Source organism: Melospiza melodia, chromosome 6, assembly GCF_035770615.1.
Source record: "Melospiza melodia melodia isolate bMelMel2 chromosome 6, bMelMel2.pri, whole genome shotgun sequence".
NCBI classification, from domain to species: Eukaryota; Metazoa; Chordata; class Aves; order Passeriformes; family Passerellidae; genus Melospiza; species Melospiza melodia.
Genome location: NC_086199.1, coordinates 54,267,153 through 54,294,333, shown reverse-complemented (window position 1 = coordinate 54,294,333; position 27,181 = coordinate 54,267,153). Strand labels below are relative to the sequence as shown.

General features: G+C 39.6%; 1 protein-coding gene across 2 annotated transcripts in view; it reads left to right on the top strand.

Moving 5' to 3' along the window:
- The window catches only part of SHANK2 (SH3 and multiple ankyrin repeat domains 2), a 271,165-nt gene that overhangs the window by 16,956 nt on the left and 227,028 nt on the right, over positions 1–27,181 (top strand). For both annotated transcript variants that reach the window (XM_063158210.1, XM_063158209.1), the window contains exons 3-10: positions 6,738–6,957; positions 12,889–13,092; positions 14,687–14,758; positions 14,892–15,000; positions 15,248–15,399; positions 16,184–16,351; positions 18,391–18,507; positions 21,872–21,949. In XM_063158210.1, the coding sequence (XP_063014280.1) occupies positions 6,754–6,957; positions 12,889–13,092; positions 14,687–14,758; positions 14,892–15,000; positions 15,248–15,399; positions 16,184–16,351; positions 18,391–18,507; positions 21,872–21,949 (1,104 nt within the window). In that variant the 5' untranslated portion in view covers positions 6,738–6,753. The remainder of the gene's footprint in view (positions 1–6,737; positions 6,958–12,888; positions 13,093–14,686; positions 14,759–14,891; positions 15,001–15,247; positions 15,400–16,183; positions 16,352–18,390; positions 18,508–21,871; positions 21,950–27,181) is intronic.

The window sequence follows — 27,181 nt, the reverse complement described above, 5'->3', positions numbered from 1 at the left end:
TTCTGAAAACATTTTGTTCTTTCCACCCTATTTGAATTAGTTATTTAGCTGCTACTTATTTAGCTTGTTTGTTTGTTTGTCATCTGTTTAAAGTGGTTTAGAATTCTGGATCAATACATACTAAACAGCTGAATTTTCAAACTGAGTGTTGCTTTTACAGCTAAGTGCATGCAATTCCTGTAAAGATCTTATTTAATACTTCAAAGTGATTATTATTTTGCCAGAAGTAAACTGTAGTTTCCACTGCAAGGAGTATTTAAATAATGTCTTAGGAGCACTGTTGTCTATCTGTTGGAAAGCAGAAGTTATAATAAATGTGAAAACTAGAGGCCATGCTAAAAGCAGCTGTAGAAATGAGCAGAGCCTGGAAGGCAGCTCTGTGGGGCTCACGGGGCTGGGCCTAATTCCTCGTCAGGAAGAAGGACCTTTATTTAAAGGTCAGCCAGAATTGTTCTGGAAACCTTGCAGGGGCTTAAAAGAAGCCACTTAAGAACTTATATTGCCACTGGGAGTTGGCCTTTACTGCAAAGTTCCCTGTGCTGGTTAACATTTATAAATACTTGCTATGTTTCCCCTATTAATGTATTTGAATCATTTTTGTATCCATTCTAACCAATTTTACTTCTCCACCCTGTCCTAAATCTTTACACCTGCTTCCTCTTCCTGCCAGCAGGTTCTGTTTTCTCATGTTGAAATCTTACTTCAAATGTTTTTCATGTTGAAATTCCACTTCAGATGTTCAAAAGCTTTTTCTACATCTGCTTCTTTGCCCGTCTTCCAGCTTTCCTCATTCAGCAGAAGTTGCTTGTCTCTGGTATTCTCTGTACTTATCCTTGCCCAAAATGTCTCTTTACATCTGCCTGGCTGAACTTCAGCCTTTCCATGGAGATAACATGACCAGCTGAATAGTTTACAGGGGAAATAAATGCTAAGTAGAAGAGACAGAGAACAAAGGGGAAATTTAGCTTCCAAAGCTGCTTGGTAACGAAAGGAACTCCAAACTGCCCTGTATTTGCAGGAATAGGCTGCTGGTGTAGATTTTTGTGTGTGTGCAGCAGTGATAATGGGGAAGTATCTATGTTTAAAAATACTAAAATTAAAAAAAATTACCTGCTTACAGACCCACTTTAATCATATGATGTTGGCATTTAAACTCTAAATACCAAAAGTTAATGGGACTGAGCTGCTTCTTAACAAGTCTGTGCAAATAGGCATGAACAAGAGAACTCAGAAATAAGTGGCAGGTTTGACAATTTCTTCACACAATTTTCTTCTTTGCTTCCTTAAAAAATAAAAGGTGGGGTGAAGTCTCACTCTTGAGCCCTTTTGCAGAACAATTTGACTCTTGTGCTGGTCACCCAGCAATGAAATCAAGGGCTGCTTAAATCTGCTCTTTAACAGGGCATTGAAAACAATCTCCTGATGGTGCTGATGAGAATCAATGGATATGACCACTGATTTTGATATTGATTTCCAATCAATAATTCATATTGGAAGCATGAGATGCCACACTGATAAACAACAGCTTCAGAGAAAAGTACAGGAGGAATTTTTGCTCATCATTCTAGTACTATAATATTTGTGTCAGCACTCATCTTCTAAAATATTTATCTGGGTGTTTCAGTTATTTAACAGAAAGATCAAAAATACATCATCACCAGGAAGTGAATTTAAGTGAGGGACAGCTGAATGGGGAATAAAGCTGTAATTAGGGGAGTTGTTCCTGTCTGGTGGAGCTGGGAGAACAAGGGAGCTGCAAGTGCTTTTTCTCCCTGAGGTTTTGCTGTGGATTGTTTAGCACTCCTTGTGCATGTTCCAGCTTTCTTCTTGTAGATATTTTCTTTTAGGCTTTGCCTTTGCCTGGCTGAGTTTGGTGTCTGTGCCCTGGCTGGAGTTGTGGAATTTGAGTGCTGATAACATTTCCCTTGGGGTTAATCAGGTGCCTCTGTTTGTGGAGATCTTTCCTGTCACTCAGCAGTGGTGTCCCAGGTCCATTCTGTGCTGGCAAACATTAATGCTGACTTTGGATGAAGTGGTTCTGCCCTCTTCAAGCCCTGGCAATTCACTTCTGGCCCTGTGCCATCCTTCTCCTGCTGCTTCTGCAAACATTTGCATAGTGATCCACTTCAGAGGCATGATGGGTTTGGAAACTAACCTCTCAAACAAAAAAAAAGGAGCTGGAGTTTGACCTGGATCAGTGCTTTGTTTTGCTTCACTGGGGACAAGGGTGGAGTGCTCTGGGGTGAGAAGGGTGGGCTTGCTTTTTGGGAGGCAATGCTGGTTACTGCCAGCTTTAAAGTTGGAGTGCAGAGGGAGCTTGAACCCATCAAATTGCAAATTGCCTTTGGAATTGGTCTTCAATTCAAATTTTCCTCTACATGACCTTTTCTGCCCAACCAGGAGGAGGTGTGAAATGCATGGTGTGCTGGGACTCAACCCCCCCCACCTTCAGCTCTGTCTGAAGTGCATTTTTGTTTTAATATTATTATAATTAGAAAAGAAAATGCTTGATCTTCTCCAGCATTTTAATTTAGCACCTCATCAAGCTGGTTCTTGAGCTGATATGTATAATCCTGAATAAAGCCACAGAATCCAAGTGTTGGGAGCTCTGGCAGGTTTTACACACAAATCCCTTTCCTGAGTAGTTTTCCTTCAGAGTTAATGACTAAATACCTTTTTCTAGCAGTGACTGTTCCTCTCCCAGCAAACTTTTCTCACAGTCTGGTTCAGGGCATTACTCAGCCTGTGACAATGCCCACTCTGTGTCCCAGATATTCCCACAGGTAGGTTTGCAACTGGCCTCACTGCAGCAGTCTGGAGGGCTTCCCCCTGCAGGCAACAGGGCTGCTATTGTGCAAATGAATGTTTATATAAAAATAGATTGGTCTTATCTTGACTAGGAGTCAGTGACCTCTGGATTTGAAACCTTGCTCTGAGACCTGGCCTTGGACAAGGCATTTGGTGCTTGGGCCTTAGCTGTGTTTTAGGGACAGACAAGACCAGGAGGGTTTGGTACTTTGCAGGGTCAACAAAAATCACACAGAGCCATAAGTAAGCTGAAGATTTTAAAATGTGGTTTTTATAGTGGATTTATCTGATAATACCTGGATGTTCAATGAAGATCTCCTGTCTGGTATGTCTCTCTATTGATGATATTTCAAACCCTCTCACATCAAGTTAAAATATCTAACTTACAAATTAATATAAACATGTATATTTATTAAATTCCTTTTGTGTGATGTTCAACAACCTTAAGGCCCCAAAGAACAGATTAATCTGTTGCTGCTCTTGGTTTTTCCCCTGCTGTGTCTGTTTGCACTCTCTGGAGCACACCTGAGAGTGAGCTCTGGGAGTTGAATTTTTTCCCATTTGGTAACCTGTGCACTGTTTAATTCCAGCCTTTTGCTATGTCCTTGTAGGGTTTTTAAAAAATACTTTTTAGAGAAAAAGGGAGTTTGATGGTCATGGTTTGGACTGTTTGAAATTCTCCTTAATGGTGCAGTGGCAGAATAAGAAATTCCAGCAGATTTTGTGAAAGCTATGGGCTGGACTGGAAAACAGTCAATCTAAAAATAGCATCTGTAAAGGGAAGGCAGCAGTCTGAGCTCTGCTCCTTTCCTCTGCCTGTTGGTCTGAGGAAACCTGGCCACAGCCCCAGAGGCTGGTGCACATCCTGCTGCTCCCACCGAGCTAAAGGGCAACGGGCTGGGGGAGGAGTTCAGTGACAAGGGGAGCATGAAGCCATCCTTTCACTCTCTCATCTTCCTGCTTCCTTGTGGCCTTCCTCTGTCAAAATGGGTGCACAACCAGCTGCAGCTCAAGCTTGCTTTGCTTAGGGATGTGCAGAGGGCAGGGCAGGACAGTGCCTGGAGCTGGGGCACACTCAGTGCCCAGGAGTTGAGAAACATGGACAGACAATGTGAGCTGGAACAAACCCTGTTGGTGTGACACTTTTCATTGTATGCTTATTGCCAAGATAATGATATCTGCTTTTATTAATTTACAGAGAATCTTGTCAGCACTCCGCTACACCAAAAGCAGCCACAAACAAAACACAATCAGTTTAACTGTAGGAATCCTATGATCTATTGCTTTGTTTCTTTTTTTTTAAGAAAAGGAAGAAGGCATCCCAGACAACCATGATAAACCTAATCTGTGTTTCAGCTATGTTGAACCAGTGAATTGCCAGGTAGGAATTAGGAAGCTGGGATGCAGTATTTTCATGGGTTATACAAGTATTAATTAGTAAGCCAGGCAACTTGCCTTTTTTTCCTGATGTAGTAAGTTTGGTTGTGGAAAAATCTTTTAGAATATCCTTGGGACAAAAGTGAAACAGTTCCTAAAAGATAACAGCTTCTCTGTGGGAGCTGTGGTAGCCAGTGGCTCTGGTTAACAAGTGGTGGGATCTTCCATTTCCACACAACTTGAGCCAACAAATTGCCTGTTTCTCCAGTATTCAGTCTTGTTTAAAAAGTGGTGTTTGAATGATCTGTTTCCCAACTGTGCTGCTGGGGCCCAAATCCTGTTCATCTTGCTACTGTGGATACAGACTCTCATTATCCTTTCCATGCTGACTTGTGCATTATTTTCCTGAAGATTAGGTGTCTTATGCCTTGTTGACAAGTCTCCAAGAAGTTTTTTGTCCCAGTATTTATTAAACTTAAAGGCTTGATTCCTGGAAGCTGGTTTTTCAGCTGGACATTTTCCTTTCTTATTATAGAATGAGATATTCCTGGGTGGTTTTTGCATGAAAATCCACTTGCCAAAACCTGGGGAAGTTTTTTCCTCCTAACCCAGCTCGTATTTGGCTGTTGTATAGCTGCAGTTTACTGCTCTGTCAAATCCACTGCCCTGGAATGTGTTGCACTCTCAGATGACTTTAGGGACAGACAAATCATGTGATGGTCTTTATGTCTTTCTGCTCACACTCACTGGCCTGTACCTCTTATGCCCTTAAATTCTGTGTATTGCCCTGCTGTATTTTGGGTTCACATGTTTTAGCAGTGGCAGACAAATAGAGAAACCACAGAAATGTTTATGCTTTTTATTGACTTAAGGTGCTTTGGAGAGCAGCATTAATCTACAGTTCACTGAAGCAGCAAAAAATGAAATACTCCCTGCAGAGTTTTCCTTTGTAAATAGAGCCTTCCATTAAGCTGCTGTGAACTGGCTTGCTTTCAGGTTTCTGAATGCACTGGTTTTGTCTTCATTAGTAATTATAGCTGAGGGTAATAACACTAGAATTATCCTTCATCAGAAGCAACAATAAGGCTTGATGATGTGGGGGTGTGGTGTGATGTGCTGTGGGAGTGCTTGTCCTTGACCTCCAGCCCCAGGCCTGGCTCTCCACTGCCCAGCCAACCTATGGGCACCTAAAATGGGAAATGACAGTGGCAGCCTTTGGTCCCTGCTCTGGAGTCACTGCTGGGACAGTGACCGGCAGTGAAGAGGGAATGACTTAAACTGAAGTGTTAGACATAGTGTAAAAAATTCTCTTTTATCCCTTGCTGTTGTTTGACTTGTTTACTTGGGCTGCTCTGGCTGAGACATCAGTATAGAAAATACCTCAGTACACTCACCTGGTTTGAGTGATCAAGTCACTTCACCCTTCCATGTTTCACTTTTACTTTACTGGCTCTTTTTAAATGTGACCTGGCAGTGGAATTGCTTGTTTGGTTCATTCTTTCTTTCATTCATTCTTATTTTATTTTTCTTCTAACTGAATTTTTATTTTGCAATAAAATGCAGAGAAATTGTCTTGGAGGATTACTCACAGGAAAAAAAGGAAAATAATAATGCATTTTTCTGGCCTCCTAAATCTGTTAAGTTATATGATGTCCAAGCACTGCAGAGTTTATTGTTGGTCTTTTCAGTTTTTTCCACTGTAAATGTTTTCCTCCATTTGTCCACAGAATAATAATTTTCATATCCTGGAACAGCTTTGAGTTTGTGGGACAAAACCCCAAAATTCATTTGCTCTTGTAGGTGGAAAACCCCACAAGGAAAATGTTCTGCTGTTCTTAGTGTGAGACCCCTGATTACAAATGTTTTTAGTCTGGAATAAACATGACTTTCATTTTAGCCTAAGCTATATCACAGATTAAAACTACTTCTAAACTCAGAGTATGTATAATGGGCAGATTTGGGTGGTGTTGGTTTAAAAGGATGCTGTGTGAGCCACAAACCACAGAGCAGCATCTGTGTCTGTCTGTATCCCTATAGGATTTTGTTTTTTGGTTGGTTCCACTATTTGGGAATACTGACTTCTATGAAAGCCTCACCTGTGCAGATTCTTTATGTACAGGATGATGTTAGTTTAGCATTTACATTAATTCCCTGAAATGTCTTTTCACTGGGAGGAGGAAGCTTCAAAGCCAGACCTAGCTCTTAGTACAGTTTACAGCAGTGCTGGTTATCACAGGACTGGGTAATTGTGCTGTTTTTTTCTGGATCCTTTGGGAGCCTAGGTGTGCCTGGGAAGGAAGGTCATCTTCTTCTTTACTACTCTTTTTTCCTTCTCCTGCCCTTCCTCTTCTCTAGTAAATTGGTAGCCAGATTTATTTCCTTTACTCTCTGCCTACCCACATAACTGACAGAAAGAAATAAAAGAGGGATAAACCATAAAACTTCCTTGTTAAATGCATGTTATTTCCAAGAAGAAAAAAAAAATGCAGCTGATTAATTTTGAAGACTTGAACTGTAACTTATTTTTTTCTTTTTCTCCTTTGTATTGGCAGGATAAAAAACTTTAACATGCCTCGTAGCCCTACATCAAGTGAAGATGAAATGGCACAAAGCTTCTCTGACTATTCTGTTGAGTCTGAATCAGACAGCTCCAAAGAAGAAACTATTTATGACACAATTAGAGCAACTGCAGAAAAGCCAAGCAGCAGAATGGAAGACAGTCAGAGCAACACTTTAGTGATTCGAATTATCATACCTGACTTGCAGCAAACGGTAAGGCAGAGTGCACTGCAATCAAACAAAGTGAAATTAATGATTAGCTTTGCTGGCTTCAACCTGCACTACATCTGTTCCCTATTTTTACTTTCTTTTTTGATTTTGACATATTACAGAAAAAATTAATGTTTTGTTTTAATGCCTATGCTTTGTACCCCAGTGGGTTATGTGACTGATTGCCTCAAGTAAAGGCAACATCCCTTCCAAGAGACTTTAGTGTGTTGACCTGATGAAAGCCATGTTCATAAAGCAAAATATCTCTCTGATCTGCATTCAGAGATTTTGGGTAAAAGAAAGAGACTTAGGAATCCATAGCTTTATAAAAAAAATCACATGTTAACTCTATGAAAGCCTTATATATATATATATATGGCTTCTCTAGTTCCTTTTCTCCTGAAATAGTTTGTGATTGACACTAGACTGGGGTCCTGCAAGAGGTCATCAAATTCTCTTTACTATATTTGTTGTCTTTCTCTGTCAACCTACCTCACAAAAGACATCCCTTTTAGAGAGCCTGTGGCTTTTAGAGTGTAAAGATGAGAAAAAAAGCACAAATAAACCTTTCTTTCCTCCTTTGCTGCTGTGCCTTTTCTACAGGGTGTCGTTTCTGAACCTTCCAGCCAGAGAAACCAACACTAGTGCTGTGATAGGAATAACAGTGTCATGCTGGAAAAGGTCTTGGGAGAGATTGATTCCATCCAGAACCACAATTTGTCTGAGTTTGCTATTAATTATCTGAATTATCCTGGGTCTCCTTGAATGCTGCTGTCAGGATTTTCAGCGGTGGCACTAGCCTTTTGAAATTTCCATGATAATCATCCATTCCATGGATGTGAGCCACGTACATCACACTGTGCTGACATGTAAGAGCTACACCATGCCCTGCTGCTGTTCAAGATCTAGCTCATGAAACCCTTCCTTTCTTCTTAATTAAGTTCATTTTTAGGGTGATAGAGATGGGCTGGATGCAGCCTGACAGGGAAAAGCTGTTTTGACAGTGTGCCCTCAGGTGTGGTTTTGGAGCTCGTTTTTGATCATCTTACCAGCTTGCTGTATCTGTGACCCCGTCAATGAACAGATCCATGAAAATGGAATAGAAACTCCAGCTTTTCTGCTAGGTTTACTCTGCTGTTAAAACCACAGGGATAGTAGCTTCCTGAAGTCCTCTCATTTAATTACTCTGGTTTTAAATCAGTAATATGTTACTTATTAACATTATCAAGACAGATTTAAAAATTAATTTTATCATTTGTGCATTTTTATCGCTTTACTTTTTGTATTTCTTTTCCTTTTCAATAAACTCTTCATGAAAAGTAACTGAATTAAGTGATTCTAAAGCAGCTGATGTATTTCTTATTTAATTTATCAGCCCACAAATTCCTTGTGCAGGAAAGTGAAACCTGGATTCAGGTTATCAAACAGAAATATTGGTGGATTAAATGTAGTGAAGAGTTTGAGCTGTTGTACAGCTAAAGCCAGAGCAAACATAGGCCCCATTTCCTGTATAATTATACTTAATTTAACATATGAGGTGTTTAAAATTAGTCTGTTTAATCAAAGAAGCATGAAATAACATAATTTAGTTTTCTGCTTTTTTTGGTTTTTTTTAGGGAGCATGATCAAGACTATATTTATTCTAAGGAAGATAAGTTTAGAGGTTTAGATAAAATTCAGCCCACTGGGAAGCTTTAAAGCCAGACTCCCAGAGAATGAAGTTTGCTCGTGTGCAGTGGCTGTGGTACAAACTGCCTTTATTCCACTGCAGGTATGAGATAAGCACCAAGCACCACGAGTAGGATGTGCTGCCATGGAAAGCTTTATAAATTACCACACATTGTAGGAAGTTTGTCTTGTTGCTCTTTTATTCTCATTTGAAACTTAGAAGACAATGTGAACCTTGACAAGTTCATACAGAGCCCTTAAGAACAATTGCTTTTCAGTTCTTGTATCACTTATTTTTTTTGTCTCCTTCTCAGTTTGGGTGATAACCCAATTTACTGAAACACGACTTGGTAGAAATGGGAATTTCTCATTGCCTCTGTGCATGACCTGTATTCAATAAGTGTCATCCTTCTCACAGGAGGGTGGAGAATATTTAAATGCATAACTAAAAGATTTTCTGAGCTCAGTAAAATTCCTGAGGGAATGGAGAGCATGGAAAGCCCTCCAGTCTCAAGTAGCATGGGTAAAACAGCTGTGTTATCTGGCATATATTATTTGGTCTGAATCCAGGCCCAGTCATCTTGTATCCATTTCCTTTTCCAGCCTATGTAGGAACTAATCCCTAGTGATGCTGCCTCTAAGTGAAATCAGTCTGGTTCTTCAGGAGCTGTTGTCAAGGAAATCTCCTTTACCTTGATATTCTGACAGCAATGGTGTTTTGTGCTTAGAATTGCTCTTTGCCACAGACACTGAGAACACTTTCTGTCAGCCAGTGGTTTTAAGGAATGTTTTCATCAATTTATTATCAACACAAGGCGCTTGTTCCACTCTTGTTTTACCCTGTACTTGTGCTCCCCCTGGGTTATGTTTAAAGTCAAAATGCTCAAATCCATACATTTTATTAAATTCTGAGCCTGAGATGGGTTTGAGTTGGCTGAAGACTTCTCTGAGATACTTTCTGCCCATCTGTTTCGCTGCTCCACTGCAATAATGAGCATTTACTGATTCCTCCCGCCCCTGGGTTTGGTGCTTTTCAAATGATATTAGGCTTTCTATGCAAAATATTGTTTGGTAAGTTGCAGTTTGGTATAGCAACAGTTTAGGTTGGAGCCCCTTCTTGGTGTTCTGTTTCTGTGTTTCTTTTTATACTTTTGTATCCTTTCTTTAATTTTTTTTAAGTTATTTGTTGGGTTTTAGGATTAAGAATATTTTCCTACACTGTTTTTGCTTCTCAGATAAAACACTTTGTTTACTTTGTGCACTTTTTACCTTTAAAAAAGTAGGAACCCAGTTGTGACAACTGCAGCTTGAGTCCCATTTTTCCTTGGGATGCCTCCAGTTTCACTTGTTTCCAGACTGTGCTGCCTCATAGATACTCCAGATTTTCTTTTGCAACTTTTCTCAAGTATTCTTCTGTATCCCACTTTGTGCCTGATAGTTCCTTGCTGCTTTCTGTTTGCTCTTCCTTGTTTTATCTTCAGTTTGATAAGAGAATTTTTGTGCTGCTGGTATCTGTTCACATGCCCTTGATGTGGGCAGGTGATCTGCTGACAGCCTGGCCGGACTGGTTTTTCTGATCTGTCCTCTCATGAATTCTGTTTCCTGAGTGCAGCCTGATGAAGGAGAGAGCAGTGTTGCAGCAGAGAATCAAGCTGAACACAGCACAAACCAAAATGTGGGACTTGCTCCCTTTTCTTTCAATGCCAAACTCTCATTTGTATTTCCCATTTTTTGGCTGTCTCATCTTTAATATCAGCATCTCCCATTGAAAGGAATAATTCATATTTTGATATCCTGCAGTACAGGCAGCAGTACAAACCATTTTGTCATGTCCCTCAGTCACAGCACAGTTTGTGTGATTGACAGCTGAGCAGAACGATGTGTTTGCTGATTGATTTTAAGCAGATAAATATTATCCCTCAGACATTCTGTATGATAAGCATTATTCCTGCTGAATTAATCTCTTCCCTTCAGCTGGGGGAGTTGTGTTTTCCCTGGCTTCCCATCCTGCCCTTCACTGAGTGACTTGCTCTCACCAGTGTGCAGGAATGCAAGATTATAACTGACCGTGTCTGCTGTGATCCAAGGAGCTTTCACATCCCAAACACAGGCCTTGCATCTCAGCAGCCAGTGCTGACGTGCTGTCTTGCTGCTACACTTACTTTTGAGGGGCCTGCTGTGGTTTTGACAGTGACTTTGAGCCACTCGGGGCTTTTTTTTTTGGCTCTTCTTTGTGTTTTTTTTTACAGTGAATGTATTTGTCACTGCAAAACATCTTTGTTTCATGTGTTTCTGTAGTTTCTTGTCACTGAAAGAGCTCTATTCTTTAATATTTTTTCTTGCCATTGAAGATTAGGAAAAGTTGTCCTTTTATTTTTGCCTCTGCTGGTGCCTCCTTTCCTTGTGGCCACCACGCCACGTGTGCCTGATGAATTGTTCCTTATTTCATAACTGGAACAGCCTGTGTGTGGGTCCTGCTGTGACTGAGCTGATGTTTCCTCGGGATACAGAGTGTGGCAGTAAGTAATGACTTGTCTGCAGGATAGAGGGGGTGGCTGTGGTGCTCCCTGCCTGGAGAGCTGCCAGGAGGACACAGAGGCAACACAGTGCAGTTGTTCCAGGGGCAGGCTGATGGAAAATGCACCTTATGCAGCATCTGAGTGGTTCTTTTTATCCTCTTGGTCAGCACCTGCCTCTGAGAGAGTGGTAACAGCTCCACTTCTATCCTGCCTGGCTTCATGGAAAGCATAAATAATCACTTTTCTCACTAGTTTCACTTTTCCCAGCCTGAAACATTTTGGTAGCAAAAAATTCTCCAGTTATCAATTTACTTTTTACATAACTGATCTTATTTAATTCTAAATTGCTAATGGAATCAGGTTTTTTTTTACAATAAGCCCGCTTTTGTTTCTTATGAATCACTGGAAGAGCTGGAGCTCTCACTGAATTAGTTTGTGAAATATTTGCCTGCCATCAAGAACAGAGAGAACACAAGAATAGACTGAACAAAATTGAATATGTTGGATTCTCCAGGTGCATTAAAAATCAGTAGACTTAATTAAACTGTGATCAGAAGTAACTGCTTTGTATTTTTAAAATCAAAGCAGTGTCATACAAGTCCAAAATTATTTTGTTTCATGTAAGAAAGAATTTCCTTGGAGAAAAAAATACATGTAATTTCAACATTATCTTCCCATTTGAATAACACTCACTGAAATCTTTCAGATGTGTGGGTAACGTTAAAAGTTAGGCTCATTGCACATCTGGTAACTGACAGTTTTGCTGAGAATTGCTGATGTTTGAGTCTGAATCTTGTACTGAAGTTTGAATCCATGTAGGAGTCGTGGAGCAAATTAGGTTCTGAAGGAACACAGGGATTTCAAACAGATTTGCCTTGTTGCTAAGCCAATGCTGTAACTACTGGGATGTTTGGGGAGGAAAATACTTATTACAATCTACTTTGTATCCCTCTCTCCTTCCCTTCAGCATGTAAACCCCCCAAACTTTTCACAAAACATCTTGAAAAATAAAATAAGTAAGGGAAGTGAAAGCTGCTTCCTAGCCAGCCTTACTTGTGACAAAGTCTAACATTTCATTTTATGTTGAAGGCTGTAAAGGATTAAAGCAGAAACAGCATTGTGTGCTCAGGATGCACATCAGAGGCAACAAATTGCTTTCTGGGCATTGCCATCTGCTGGTACCTTGGAACCAGTGACTGCAGTGCAGGCAAAATCCCTGAACTCCTCAATTCCTGAATTCCAGCTTGGTAAGAAGCAGGGAACTGCAGGAGTTTAAGGTTTTCAAGTCATTTGCTTAATGTTGTATCATTCCTCCCATGAACTTACCATCAGATAAATGTAGCTAAAAGGGAAGTAGAATTCTTGCCTGAATACCAGTTTTTGGTGATATCCTTGTGGATCTAACTGATACTAGAACAGCCAAGAATCAAGTGGATTGTTAAGCACCTTGTAACATCCCTTTTGAGCAGGTTTTCCATGACGGTGCTCTCTCTCTGAGGAAGGATGTGTGTGTTCCCTGAGCTTTGTGGAAGGACTTGAAATGTCCTGTGTTTTCACAGTACTTGTTCATTAGGTATTATCAGTGCACATCTGAAATAGAATTCTTGTTGAGCAATGTTTTGTCATGGAGTCTGTGTATTTATTATGCATATTCCTATTAGTCATGGTATTTGTAAATTTTAGAATCTAAGACACTTTTGAGATTTTTTTCACTAATTGGGTTCCTTAACATAATTTCTCTTTCCAGAAATGCATTCGGTTTAACCCGGAAGCTTCAGTGTGGGTTGCAAAGCAGCGGATTTTGTGCACTTTGAACCAGAGTTTGAAAGATGTCCTGAATTATGGACTGTTCCAGCCTGCAAGCAATGGGAGAGATGGGAAGTTTTTGGATGAGGAAAGACTTCTGAGGGAATACCCACAGCCAGTCAATAAAGGAGTTCCTTCACTCGAGGTATTTTTAGATCTGGCATCTGAAGCATTTCTATTCTGATACAAACTGTGCAGAAAGCTGTATTTGAGGTGTGTACATGCACCTGAATTACATCTGAGAAGTGCTTATCAGCAAGTCTGAGCTTGAACCCTTGCTCCCAGAAGTGCTGGCATTCCCTGCTCATGGAGCTGGTCCATCCCCAAAAAGTTGCAGAGTCAGCCCTTCTGGGACAGTGGATTTTGGAGTTTTCCTTTGCTGAGGACACAGGACATGTATCTTATTTAGTGATTTAATACAGAAATGTAAGTCTCTAGGTGAAGCTGTTGGATCTGTGATGAGGTTTGCAATAGCAGTGCAGTAGTTGCTGGATAACCAGCCTTTGCCTTCTCCCAAAGAGAAGTTTCTGTCTCAGTGCAGCCTTTTTTAACCCCCACCTGGTTCCCTCTGTGCCATCCTTCAGAGTGCACAGGTTGCCTCTGTCTCCTCCTGGGACAGCAGTAAGGGAGGAGAGGGTGTGTGCTGGGATTTCCCCCTCTCTGTTGCTCCTGCAGAGGCTCTGCAGTTGGGGATAAGCTGGGCAGAACTTTCATGGTGCTGAACAAACTTGGAGCAGAGCCAGATCACGCAACACAATAGCAAACTGGGGCATGAAACTGGCGTTTAATTAATTTTGATATTGCCTGTATGGTGGCAGATCAACCATTAATAATGTGTGGTTAATAGACTTAGTCCACTATAACACAAATCCATGAGAAAAAAATCAAGGTCCTGAGAAGGCTTCAGGTCTTCCCTTTTCCAGGAGTTTATTTCATAGTTTCAGTCACTGATGATCACATTACAGCTGTAAGGAAATTAAACAGACACTTTGTGTTTTGTCGTTTTTCATGAGTGTTGACTGCAGCAATTGAGGTGTTAAAAGTGATTTTGTGGAAAGCTGGTGTTAAAGCCTCATTCAGTGCAGTCCCTTTTCCAACAGACAGGCTGCATTCCTGGAATTCTGCATGGGACAATGAGAGAGTGGTAAATTATAGCTGTGGAAACCCCCATGACATTTGCTACAGGTCTTGCTTCTGCACCCAAGCTGCTCAGGATAAAATGGGACTGAGTTTCAGCCAAAAAGAGACAATCCTCAGAATCTTATTCACAGACCAGTCCTGTTCAACATCAGAACTATTCCCATGTGCAAGTTCCTCTTACATTACACTAAGGGATTTTCAGGTGTACTTTTTTTGGTTTTGTATTTCAGAAATGCTAAGCTGCAATTTTGAAATCGATATTTTTTTATTTAACATGCCTTCCCAGCTTTCTGCCTGAGACTATAAATGAAAGTGCAGAGGAATCCTTGGGGAAAAGTGCTTTTCAGTGTAATTCTTGCTTACTTCTGTAGATTCTAGAGGCTGATCTCATTTCTCACACACCTCCACTGATCTCTTGTATTCGTGCAAGATATGAATTTTGCTTAAATGATGTAAAACTATATGAAATACTGAGCCTATTTCTAAAACTTTGCCTGAATCTACCATCACAGTGGATGGTACTTCCTGGTAAGATCAGAAACTGATATTATGAATTTTAAGTCAAAGTTTTAAAATTTCTTCTTCTCTTCTTCCCTCAGTTTCGCTACAAGAAAAGAGTGTACAGACAGTTCAACCTTGATGAAAAGCAGCTGGCCAAGCTTCACACCAAGGTATCCCAATTTCCTGCAGGAGTCAGCAATTACCCACAGTGGGTGTTGACATCAGTTGAAAAAATGTTTCATTTTTAGTAAAAATTTTATTTTTGAAATCAAAGGATGATTAATTTTTTGCTCTTTGTTTCAGGCCAATTTGAAAAAGTTTATGGATCATGTCCACCATCTCTCTGTGGAAAAAATGACCAAGATGTTGGACCGAGGACTGGACCCAAACTATCATGACTTAGAAAGTGGAGGTCAGAACAACTAAACTAAGCAGCATACAGGAGTACCTTGAGTTAGTTAAACTTAAATTGATTAACAGGGTGAATCTCACACATTCCTTCACAACTCTGAGCCTGTGCAATCTGTATGGCTTTGCTGTCCAAAGGAGATAATTGATAAGTTTATAACAGTATTTTAAACTTTATTTTATAAAGTAACTTAAATTTATTTTATAATTTTGCTCACCTTTTTCCAAGTACATCCTCTTCTCTTTCTTAGAAACACCCCTAACTTTGGCAGCTCAGCTTGACAACACAGTAGAAGTGATAAAAGCCCTGAAAAATGGAGGAGCACATTTAGACTTCAGAGCCAAAGATGGAATGACAGCCCTGCACAAAGCAGCCAGAGCCAAGAACCAAGTAGCCCTCAAGGTAAACACTTTCAGGAGAAAATTATGTGTTATTTTGTTAAAAAAAAAAAGGCATAAGTGAGACTGTTTTCAGTTAATTACTGTGTTGTCCTCCATGGATCCTTTAGGATGTGTTTGTTCTAGTGCTTTCTTGTGGCTTTCAAATCTTAGCATTTGCCTTCAATAAGGAGCCTTTTAATTTCTGATCTATCTTTTCCTGGTAGGAAGAAAAGTGGTGAAATTTAAGCTTATTCATTGATACACTGAGATCTGTCTGAGGAAATAGGAATAGCATTTATTGTTTCTTAATTCTTTGAAAGCAGCTTCCAGTGGCACGGATTGCACATTATGCTTTAACACAATGTCTGCTGTTTTCTTCTGTATTTTAACAGCTATTCTTAATTCACTCTGATGGTCTAGATGAAGTATTAGATTTATGGGTTTTGCTTATTTCCTTTTGACAGATATTTAAATTTCATGACATTTTTGGTAAAGCACCTTGGAACTGAAGGTGAATGTGTTGCAAAGTGATGCAACATTTACAGAGCTGACATTTCTGAACCTAGTGAGAGGATGGAAACTGGACATTGCCACTCCTTCCTGTGCCATCCCCATAGATTCCTTTAGATCTTAATTCACCCAAGGTCATTTCTTGCTTAACTTAGTCTGTGCTGTGACCCACTCTTAGCAGCTGATAAATATTTGAGCAAAAATCTTACGTCAATGAACCTTATACATACTTTTTCAGGTAAAGACCCTTTTTGTGGAAGTCCCTCCCAAATCTATTTTTCTGTGATTGCTTTCAGACCCTTTTAGAGCTGGGAGCATCTCCCAACTACAAGGACAGCTGTGGCCTGACCCCGCTGTACCACACAGCCGTGGTGGGAGGGGACCCTTTCTGCTGTGAGCTCTTGCTCCATGAACATGCTACAGTCAGCTGCAAGGATGAAAATGGATGGCAGGAAATACATCAGGTAGGAAAGATTTGCTTTTTGTTTGGAGTTGGACTTGCATGAGGAAGTCGTTCATGGTTGTTCTAGGGTTAAGCGCTATTTTGAAGTCCCTGCACATTCAAGTATGAAATTTCTTCTTTTTTCTATCTGCTTTTTCTACTTGTTTTTATTTATTCACTTTGCATCCTGCTATGGTGACTAAGAAGTAGAAAACTATTCTAGTGGTGCTCTGTAACTTTGAAATCCTCTGGTTACTGTGGATTTTGATGCAGAAATCGCACTCATCATATTTATGCCATGAACTCTTGGAAGTTTAGATTCCTGTTTGTGGCACTTCAGTAGGAACATGTAGCTCTTTCTTTTGGTTAGATGCCAGTGTCAGTGTCCTTGGTAATGCTCCTTCTGTGTTTGTCAGGCTGCTTTCCCCTTGTCTCTGCTGAACTTCACAGGAAGGTTTGGGTTGAGGATCCTGCTGCTGGGGTCCATAAGCTTCTCCCTGTCCTCTCCAGAAATGCCTGAATGCTATCCATCAGTTGTGTAAAAATGCTTTATTGATTTCCCTTTGCACAGTGATAAACTCAGTAATATACAGAGTTCAAAGATTCTAACAGTCCCAATGTCATTGCTGCAACTTTGTCATGTCTCTGTATGGATGAGTTTGGAAAACTACAAAAATTGGAACTGCTGTAATATGAGATAAAGATACAAGTAATCAACCTTACAGGTCTACCTGGGTCATCTTGACTCAATTTATTTTCTGTGCACTAAATTCTTTAGTACACAGATTTTTTTTTTTTTTTTCTTGGAAAGAAATGGGAGGTAGCTTTGGCACCCATTTGGGCAGGAATTGGAGCTTTTTCACTAAGTGGGTCTAGGTCAAGGTTGTGTGGATCCATCTCTAGATTAGGGAGAAAGAAAAGCATTATTTTTTAACCATATTTTCTGAGGATATGGAGGAAATGGGTTTTCTAGATCAAAGTATTGCCCCATCTGTACTCCATAAAAATACAGAGAAAATGTCCCTCTTTCTAAACCCTAGCCTCATGCACATAGGGTTATTATTTCTCATAATGAAATAGAGCTTTCCAAACTCCCTGTGTTGGTTGTAATCCTAAATAAATCAATGTTTACATCTGGGTTAGGAACAATCTGTTTTGACGAATCAATAATTCAAACATTCCTCAATGAAATAAGAAGGATGGGGAGTTAATTTGTGCCCTGAGCAGTCCACTTAACTTTTCTCTTCTAAATTGTAGATCCAAGACAGGTGTGTCAGTCTGTACCTCCCACTGAATTCAGGAGTGACTGAATGGATTTCTATACCTTTATGTCTTACCTTAAATTCTGATTTATGTAGGAATGATGCTGATCTAAGATACCACAAAGTAGAGGAGAAAGATGTCAAGTAAAAGAGGCCATGGACTAGAATCACTGTGATTTTTCTAAAGCTTATTTGCCAATCAGGAAAGCTTCTAATTTCTGTGAATCTTCTTCATAGAGGCTTATTTCCAAAAAGCCAGGGTTGAAACTTTTATTTGTGTGACAGATAAAGTAACTCTTGAAGATTTCCCCCTGTTTTTGAGCAGTGTCCTGTGTATGATGTGTGTCTGTTTGGCATCACAGAACCAAGAAGATTTACTTGGATTTTGGCCAGATTTTCTTTCTAAGGCCTCTAAGCAATTTGAGGAAAAAGCTCTGGCAATTTGGTCATCTTCAGTGCCATCTGGTGGGCAGTGTTCCGGAGTGTAGCAGGACAACAACTTGTCACATTTGAGTCATGAATATTAGTGGATAAAAAGTTCCAAAGGCAGTATTTTCCTGATCCCTTGGGCTGCCATTCCCAAAATATTTAGATGGTTAAGCTCAAGCACAGGATTGCTGTACCTGAAGCACCCACATTGGAATTGGTGCAGGAATGCACATCTGGGTATCTGTGCTCCCATCAGAGAACCAGGTGTGATTCTAAAAATTAGACCCTCAGTAAGAACAGCACCTTCTCTGCTGAAAATCTTGCCTAGCCTTTGGTGTAATAACCAGAATATTGATTTTTCCCTGCCCAGGCTTGCAGGTACGGCCACGTCCAACACCTGGAGCACCTCCTGTTCTACGGCGCTGACATGTGCGCGCAGAACGCCTCGGGGAACACGGCCCTGCACATCTGTGCCCTCTACAACCAGGTGAGAGCCCCTGCAGGGACAGAAATGTCCCCAGCAGCAGCTGGGAGATCACAGAATCACAGGATGGATTGCCTTGGAAGGGAACTTGAAGATCATCCAGTTGCAATGCCCTTCCACTACACCTCATCGCTCCAAACACCATCCAACCTAGCTTTGAACATTCCAGGGATGAGCCTTCCACAACTTCCCCAGGACTTCACCTCCCTCTCAGGGGGGAATTCTCTCCCAATATCTGATCTAAACCTGCTCTCTTTCAATTTAAAGCCTTTCCCCTTCATCCTATCACTACATTATTTTATATGCAATGAAGTGCTTCAGGTATTAAAAAATGATCTTGCAATCTGGAAAGAACATAGTTGAAATTATTTTAGTGCTGTTTCATTCACTGATTACAAATAAGGCTGCTCATTGCAGGTAGAAAGAGTATGGATATTAAAAAATAAAACATTATGCTTTACCAGCTTTTTTGGGTTTGATTCATATCTAGGTATTTGTTTCCTGTACAGAATTTATTGCTGTTAGTCTATAATTTAACTTAGAATTAAATAAGAAAGAGTTACAAAATACTGTGGAATTGTCTCTATACAGAAGATACTGGATTCTTTGTCTACAACTTGTGTAGTCATTTACAAGTTGCAGAATCTTTTGATTTGGTAGCATTTTATACTCTCTTTGTAGAGATAGAATGGGGAGGGGATGAGTTTTAGAACTAAGTTAAAATTCAGCACATGGAATATTTCATTGAATTTGGAAAGCATGAGATGTGACTGTAAACAGTGAAACATCTGTTAAAGGATCTGCTTCTTAATTAAATTACCATCTTTTTTTTTTCTAAAGTCTTGTCAAGACAGATTCCTCAATTAGGTCTAAAATGCCCTCAGCTTAAAAAAAAAAAAAAAAAAAAAGAAGGATTTTGCAGATAATTGGACATTTTTCAACACCATACACTTTTAGTAAAGTTTATGCAGTTTGAGGTGGGAATTAGAGAAATCCTGTAGAATTACAGCATTTTCCATGAACAGATGTGTTTTCCTGACCTCAGTAGAAATTACTCTGCAGGAGATTTAGACTCTAATTGAAACTGCATCTACAAATTTTCAAATATTACACAGTCACTAAGCTTGGTGAATAGAACTTCAACATATTCTGCCTGCAGTGTTGTCCTTCTGTTTTCCTTCATCAGGTATGTGCAAATACAGAGTTTCCCTTGGGGTGCTGTGAACCTTAACCTGTGCTGATTTTGCCAGTGCATTTTTTTTTTAATGGAAAGTTGTTATTGGTTCATGTGGAAGGAACGGTGCTGCCTTTTCCAGCTGGAGAGGATGGGAAGGACGGCAGTGCCCCTGTTACCTCCAGATTCCTGTAGATGGAGTCGTTACCCGTTTGATCTTCCCTTCCCGTTTCCCTGGGGAATTTTCTTTGCTTACTTTCTGAAGTTGGTAAATTTGTTTTCCTGGATGTCACCGAAGTCCTGATCTGAATAAACTCTTGGTTTTGGAAGTTATTCCATGGCCATGCAGTAAGTCTGTTTTTTTCTGGGATGAAATGTGCCCTCTTTCACTGGGAGGACTGGATCTGAGATGAAGGCTGTTGTAGTATTAAAATTGAATACAATCTGACAGATGGGGAGGAAACAAAAAGGAGTAAACGTGAAGTTAAGAATGCTTCTGTTTGTTTCAAAAGAATAAAAATAAATAAACAAACGAATGCAATACTTAACCCATTTTTTTTTAATGTTGAACAGCTCTTTGACAACTTTTGGCAAAAGCTTTCGAGTCACAATCATTTAATTAATAAATCCCTTTGCATGTTTTTGTTACACTGCAGGCGGCTCAGTTAAATTTTTAGAGAGTTTTTGCATGTATAATTCTTTTGGTGTTGTAATGTTGGGTGATTTATTCTGATAAACAAATGAATAATCACCCAATAAATACAGTATGTTGTTCAATATAATTATTATATCTTCAAGTTCTTGATTAAAATTGGGCATTGATCAGTTGTTTAGAGATAGAGAAAATGCAACTAAAGTGCAAATTGCTGTGCAAGCAAATGAGACTATCTCAGTTAATTGTATATCATTAAAAATTATAGTCTAAGAGATAATTGTTAATTTACCATCTTGATCCATTCTGTTGTTTTTCAGTTGAGGAAAAGGTAGGATAACCTCCTTTCCAGATACATTTAGGGCAGCCCTGTGATGGGGAGACTTAATGGGACCAAGAATCCATTGTGAGAAATTAGAAAGCACAATGACAGTAATGATTTTCAATCATAATTTCTGCAAATTAACCTGTGACTCAGAGTCTAGTAAATAAGCTTCATTTCTGTCACTAAAATACCTAAATTATATACTTTCTCTTCTCTGACTGCAAATTTGCTGTTCAAAGTGAAGGGTAGCACATCCAAATACCTCATTAGGTAGAACTCCATAGCATAACGTATCAAGACAACACAGAAAGCACAAGAAAATTAAGAACAATGTTTGCAGTGAGGGAATATAAAACTCTTTTGAAATGTGAATTGATTTGCATAAGACCCTAAGATAAACATTAAAGATGACAAGTAAGAAACAGTGTCCATACAGGAATCATCAAAAATTCTGAGAATCCACTCAGAACCTCCAAGAATTTCTACCAGATTGTGGCAGTCATATTTAACAGGCATGGAGAGCAATGATTTAACCAATGCATTGTATTGGCCAAATTAAATTGTTTTTAAGTCATTTCCTTTGCAGATTTTCTCAGTTTGGAGGATCTGAAGCCAAATTTTCCTCTTAGTGCTGTAACTCCTAGCATTTTTTAGGGGAAAAGACAGGCAATAAGGCTGGTCAGTGTAGTGTGTATGGGCAGATCAAAGAATTTCATGTGTACTGTGAAAAAAATAATCATACATACATTTAATATTGAGGATAGGTTGAAAAAAGTCCCCAACAAAATAAGTGGTAAAACTGCTTTGTTTAACTTTTAGCAGGAGGGAAGGATATAATTCATCCCAGTTCGGTGAACAGTACTGTTTTTGCAACAATGTAGGCAAAAACCCCATATGGGAGTCAAATTTGTGAAAAATTTGATTTGTCAAATATGGAACTTTGTCAGTACAGTTGCTTAGAAATTTAATAAGGTATTTACTAGTTGTATTCCTGCATGTTTCTTTACACTTGCCTAGTGTTTCTAATATACTGCAAAGCACCTGAAGCCCTGTCATTTTTAAAATGCTGTTTTAACAATTTAAGTTCTCAGATAATTTATTTGGTTTATTTTTATCATGAAAATATAGACCAACCACCTCATAACCTCTTAGCAGCCACAGTCTTTTTAGTGCCAAAGGATCTTTATGAACAAGTTTTCTTTTCCATCATTTCCAGGAGAGCTGTGCAAGGGTGCTGCTGTTCCGGGGAGCCAACAAGGAGATCAAGAATTACAACAGCCAGTCTCCATTTCAGGTAAAAAAGGAAATATCTCTTCCTCCTGAAATATTGGGAAGAAAACATCAAATGAACTTGGGTTTGGGGGAGAAGTCACTCCGTACAAGGCTGAACACAGGTGTGGAAGGAGTGAGTGAAGACTTTGGTTTTTATCTAATTCACTAAGTGGAGATGTCCTGGAATAATTAGGAATGAGAGGAACACACCCTTAGGTGACACTGTTAATGAGTTTGAGAATTCTGTGAGCTGTTGTTGGCAGAAGATGAAATCCTTGGTGTTCTGCAGTCAGATGTGCCTTGCTCTTTACTGATCTCCAGTATCTAGTAAGAAAGATCCAAGATTTGTGTAAGAGTGGTCCAAGGATTGTCTGAGCACTTTGGTTTGCTTGCCTCCTCTTGATTTAGCCAAAAAGAAACTCATCCTTCCTTGGATGTGAGGCCAAAGAGATGGGCTAAGTTTCAGGCATGGGATTGACTTAGTGCACTGTCAGCGCTAGAGGCTGAAGCTGCCATCTGTTATCTCCAAACGAAAATGGAAGTCTTGCTTTGGATTAGTCAAAATTTTGTCTCCATTTTCTGATATGAAAGCACTTTCAGTTAGCCTAGTTAAAAATCCAAATGGAGGAGAATTGTTTGTCCAAAGGGTTGTGAGATATGGCTGACAACCTCAAGCCCTTATTTCTGAAGCAGGCTTAATTAGCTTGGATGTCAGAGAAACATTCCTAATGCAAAGTGATGTGAGAAATCAGGATGGAAACTGTAATATTAAAAGAAAAAACACAGGAAAATAAAAAACAACCAACAAACAAAAGCCAGAAGAATTTTTTTCAAGTTACAAAAATCAGTGCTTCTGGAAGAATGATGACACAGTGACATGAACAGGAACTGTGCTGTGGTGAAACAGAATGGGGCTGTTTCTCCAAACCAAGGGGTTTTCAACTAAAAGAAATCCTGATTTGTCTTTCCTTGGTGTGTCTTCCCCGTTGCCTTTTGACCCACTTTGGATAATGCTGGCAGAGGATTCAAGGGACAATGCTTTGACAAGTGAAACAGTTGGAATTTTTGCTGGATCCATGTGAGTCTCTGAGTTAACTCCTCCAAGTTTGTGTAGTTACAGGGCTTTCAAAAAAACCTCAGCCAAATATTTCTGTATCAGTTTAATTCCCTCCATGTTTTGAAGGGTTTCTGGGCCTAAGTTGTGCATCTCATAAGCTTAAGAGTTTTGTTTATAAGCCCCAGCCAGATTGTTTACTTTTGGGACCACTTTCCTCAAACTGGGGAAATGGTGCATTAATGATTTAATTTTAGACACCATTTTCAGACTGCTAATAATTTTCCATCTAAATACATGCTAAGCACAAATTCACAAAGTACTGGCTAATACTTTTCTCTGCACCTCAGAATTATGAAGTGATCAGTGGAGCAAGAGAAAACCCTAATTATTGGAGGGATGTGTTCCAGAGTAATCTCTTGGATTATTGTGTTACTTTATGTTTTTGAAGTTAACTTTCCTTTTTGGTTTAGGATTTTATAGGAGAGAGTAAATGTCACACGGAAGAGTTTTCATTTGTCTTCCTCTTTGTGCTGACAGCTCCAACATTCTTGCTCTTAGAAGAGAAAAAAGTGTAGGGAATGTAGAAAAAGTTCTGTTTTATCCCAGTGGAGTGAGTAGAGGAAACCCCAACGCCAGCCCTGCAATAAAGCAGCCTTAGAGAATTAATTCTTTGCCATCTGTCTGTTGCTGACCCAGTCGATCAAACGCCACAAGTGGAGCTGTTATAAAATTATGCAGAATCCCCTTGAGTTAATAGGATTTTGCATACTAAAAATGTTTGCTCATGTAATCAGCAGGCAGGAACATTGAGGCATCTCATATGTACATAATGAGTGGTTGTAGCTGCAGCATCTATTCCTTTGAGTCACCTCCATTATGTCCCTTTCTCAGAAACATTAAAAGGATGATTCTTTGGAGTTGCTGCTCAGAAAATTGATGATATGAAAGCTGGGCTATTCTGTAGAAACAGCAGGATCCAGACATTTGTAGATAAATTTGTGTCCTGTTTTCAAGGCCTGCCAAGGCTTTGTTTCTTTTGATGAAAATTAGTGGCAGAGTTTGTGTCAGGCATCAGTGTCCAATGAATGTGGTGCACCAAAAAGAATAAATGTGCACGTGCTCATTTCTCACCAAATCACAGGGCTTGTTAAAGCAAGCATAGATACACTAGATGACAGGAAGTAAAAATAATCTGAGCTGAATTCTGTGCCGCTTAATTCAGGGATCCCACACCCTGCCTACCTGGGATCTGGGTGTCCTTTTTGCCTGTTCAGTGTCCAGCAAAGTTAGCATTGGAATGGCATTACCAGGTGTTGAGGACACACAAAAAGCTTGGCTGTATTTCCCTGTTAAGCACCTAACCTTGTGTTAGCTGCCTTTGCAGGGATGTGTTTCATCCTGACCCATTCCTGGGTTGCACAGAGTCAGCAATTTTGGTGTTGGGTACAGCTGATGTCACCCATTGCTGAAAGTCTGCAGAACATGGAGTCAGCAGAAATTTTCCTGTGTTTCATATTTAGCAATTTGAGGTGTGATGAAACTTGTGCCACATCGTTGTATTATATTGCCAGTTCTGTTTATTAATCACTTACTCAGCCCATCTTGACAGGGCCATCTAAGTAACTTCCATGCTATTTTATTAGTTTTTATTTTATTAGTAAAACTTCCAGAAACAGCCTTTCAGAAAAGCCATGGTATCCCATTGCTGTCCACAGTTACTTGGTTTTCCACACATTTCTTGTGCTTCTGCGTTAATGTAAAATAATTCATTGCCTATCTAGCAAATATTAATCCAATAGCTCAGCAATCTGAGTTTAGCAGTATTTACAAGCTGTTGAAATGAAGTAAGTTAAAATGACAATACACCTTGTTTATCAGGTCTTTCTCTTTTAGTGATCAGCAGCTCCATATGAATAATTCAAATGGGCAATAAAATACTATTTCAGCTAATAGTGCTAATAATTAGTCAGTGTTTTTACAACAAATGTGTTTCCATGTACAGAGCAGCTATTCTGAGGTGGCATTTAGTGCCACCTTTTAAGGGCAGAGTTGTACCTGAGAATGGTTTGTGTCTCAGGTGTCCCTAATAATTGGCCTTTGCTGTCCCAGACCAGCCTGAATAATCCATGTGCCCTACATCCCATGGATTGCAGGAGGAACAGCAATCTTCCAGCTCCACTGCAGGTAGAATTGCTCCTTTCAGTGTGTTGGCCCTGCCTCTATTTTCAATTGCTCACTTTTTTTTTTTTTTTTGCCAGGTTTGAATCATTTGAACTGAATTTTTTCATGCCTGCTATCTCTGTTATTTGGAAAAACAAAATGATTCAGCTCTTTTGGAGCCTGGGCAAGGGAAAACATGTGTTGTTTTCCTCACACTGAAAAACTCTGCTGACCCACCCCTCCTTGTGCTCTCTCCCCTGTTGTGTTATGTTGTGGTGTTAAGTTTTATTTTCTTTTATCGCCCTGTGTGCTGATCTCCATGTTAACAACCTGGCAGTGGGAACTGGTTTCCAGACTGACTCAGACATAGGGGCTCCAAAACCAGGAGTAGGAACTAAACCCATGGATTTGGAAGCTGAGCTGGCTGCGGGGAACACAGACACAACTGGGCATTTTCACTAGAATGGCTTCCCAAAGGCCAGTTTAGATTTAGATTATTGGCATTTTAAATTTCCCTCTCTTGGGTGAAAATTACAGATGAAGGACAAAAAGTTCTTCTCAGGTTTTTTTCTTTTGGAAAGGGTGTGACTAGCTAATTTTAAACCCCAAATCTTCATCAGGTGCCTCAGAAAGGCATCATCACAAATATAAAATAATGCTTCCTGTCATGATGTTCAAGTATGGAACCATTGTGTTCATGGAGCACTTGAATTACACAAAGACTTTGCTTTTTCCACATATTTATTTCCATCTTAATTCCTTTTGTGAAGCACCTGTGTGAACAATGAATCACTGAATATTGGGTATAGTTGGCAAAAAATACAGCTATGAGCTCATGATGCATTCTGCCTTTAGTCAGACTTCAAGCTTTTTCCAGCTTTTTTCCTGATTTCAGTCAAATAATGGAACTTACTCATACTTAGAAAAAATAAATCTATACAAGTGACCACCCCAGAACAAACGATGGATTTTTTCCTTTAAAAATCAAAAATGTATGTGAGTCTGTATATATGTTGGTGCACTCAGCACAATTTCTTAAAAACACATAATTAAAATAAAAATAATAATTAAAAGGAAGGGGAATAACTGAAAGGGTGGAAATTGATATTAGGGGAAGTAGTGGCAAATGAAATATTCCTGAGACTATTAGGAGATACAGGAGCATAAAAATACATATGGATACAAAATAGAGTAAAATTGATTCCTCCTTACTCAGGGATGGTTTTCTTAGTGCTGGCTACTCCCTTTTGACTTTTGTTTTAACCCTGTCATTTTTCAGAAAAGCAGCCAAATGGAAGTAAAGCATAAAAGAATGAAATTGCATGATTACCTTTTATTGAGAAAAGCAAAATATTGCCAGGCTTGGAGATGCTAAAAATACTTAACTGCAGGATGTGTCTTCATTTTTTTAACCAAAAGCAAACTCTGGAGGAGTCTCCATGTGACCATCTGTTGTGTTGTGTTCCATGTAAATGATCCAAGACCCCTCTTTTCCCCTTTTCCCCATTCTCTCTGTGCTTAGTCAGGGCTGTCCAGCTGACATGCCTCATGTGTTGCCACAGGCAGTCCAATTTCTTTGGGAAAAGTGCACTTTCTGAGGTAGCTAGAAGCCAATCTGTTATCCCACCAGAAAAAAGTTCAGAAGTTACAAAAGGGGACAAATAAAGTAAAATGTAAGGTTCACCACCAGCTCTTGCCTTGAAGTAAGAAAGGCTTGAGTGTGATTCAGACACAGTTAGTTGTCGTGGGTGAAGGTACAAGAGGCAGTGGGGATTTGTATAATCCTAATTTAAATCACGTTGTTTTGAGATGTTAAGACCATTCAGTTTGTCTGGGAGATAAAATAACCTGTGAGTGGGACTCGTGGGCACTTCAGGCCTGCAGGAATGGATTCATGCTTAGAGTTATGATGGTTGAGTGCTGTGTGGCATCATCTCCTGCTTTTGCATTTCAAAACAGGCTACTCAGCATTATCTTCTGGCTACATCCAAGTTCTTGCTCCTTATAGAAATGTAGAATCTGTGCCTGAAGGACAGA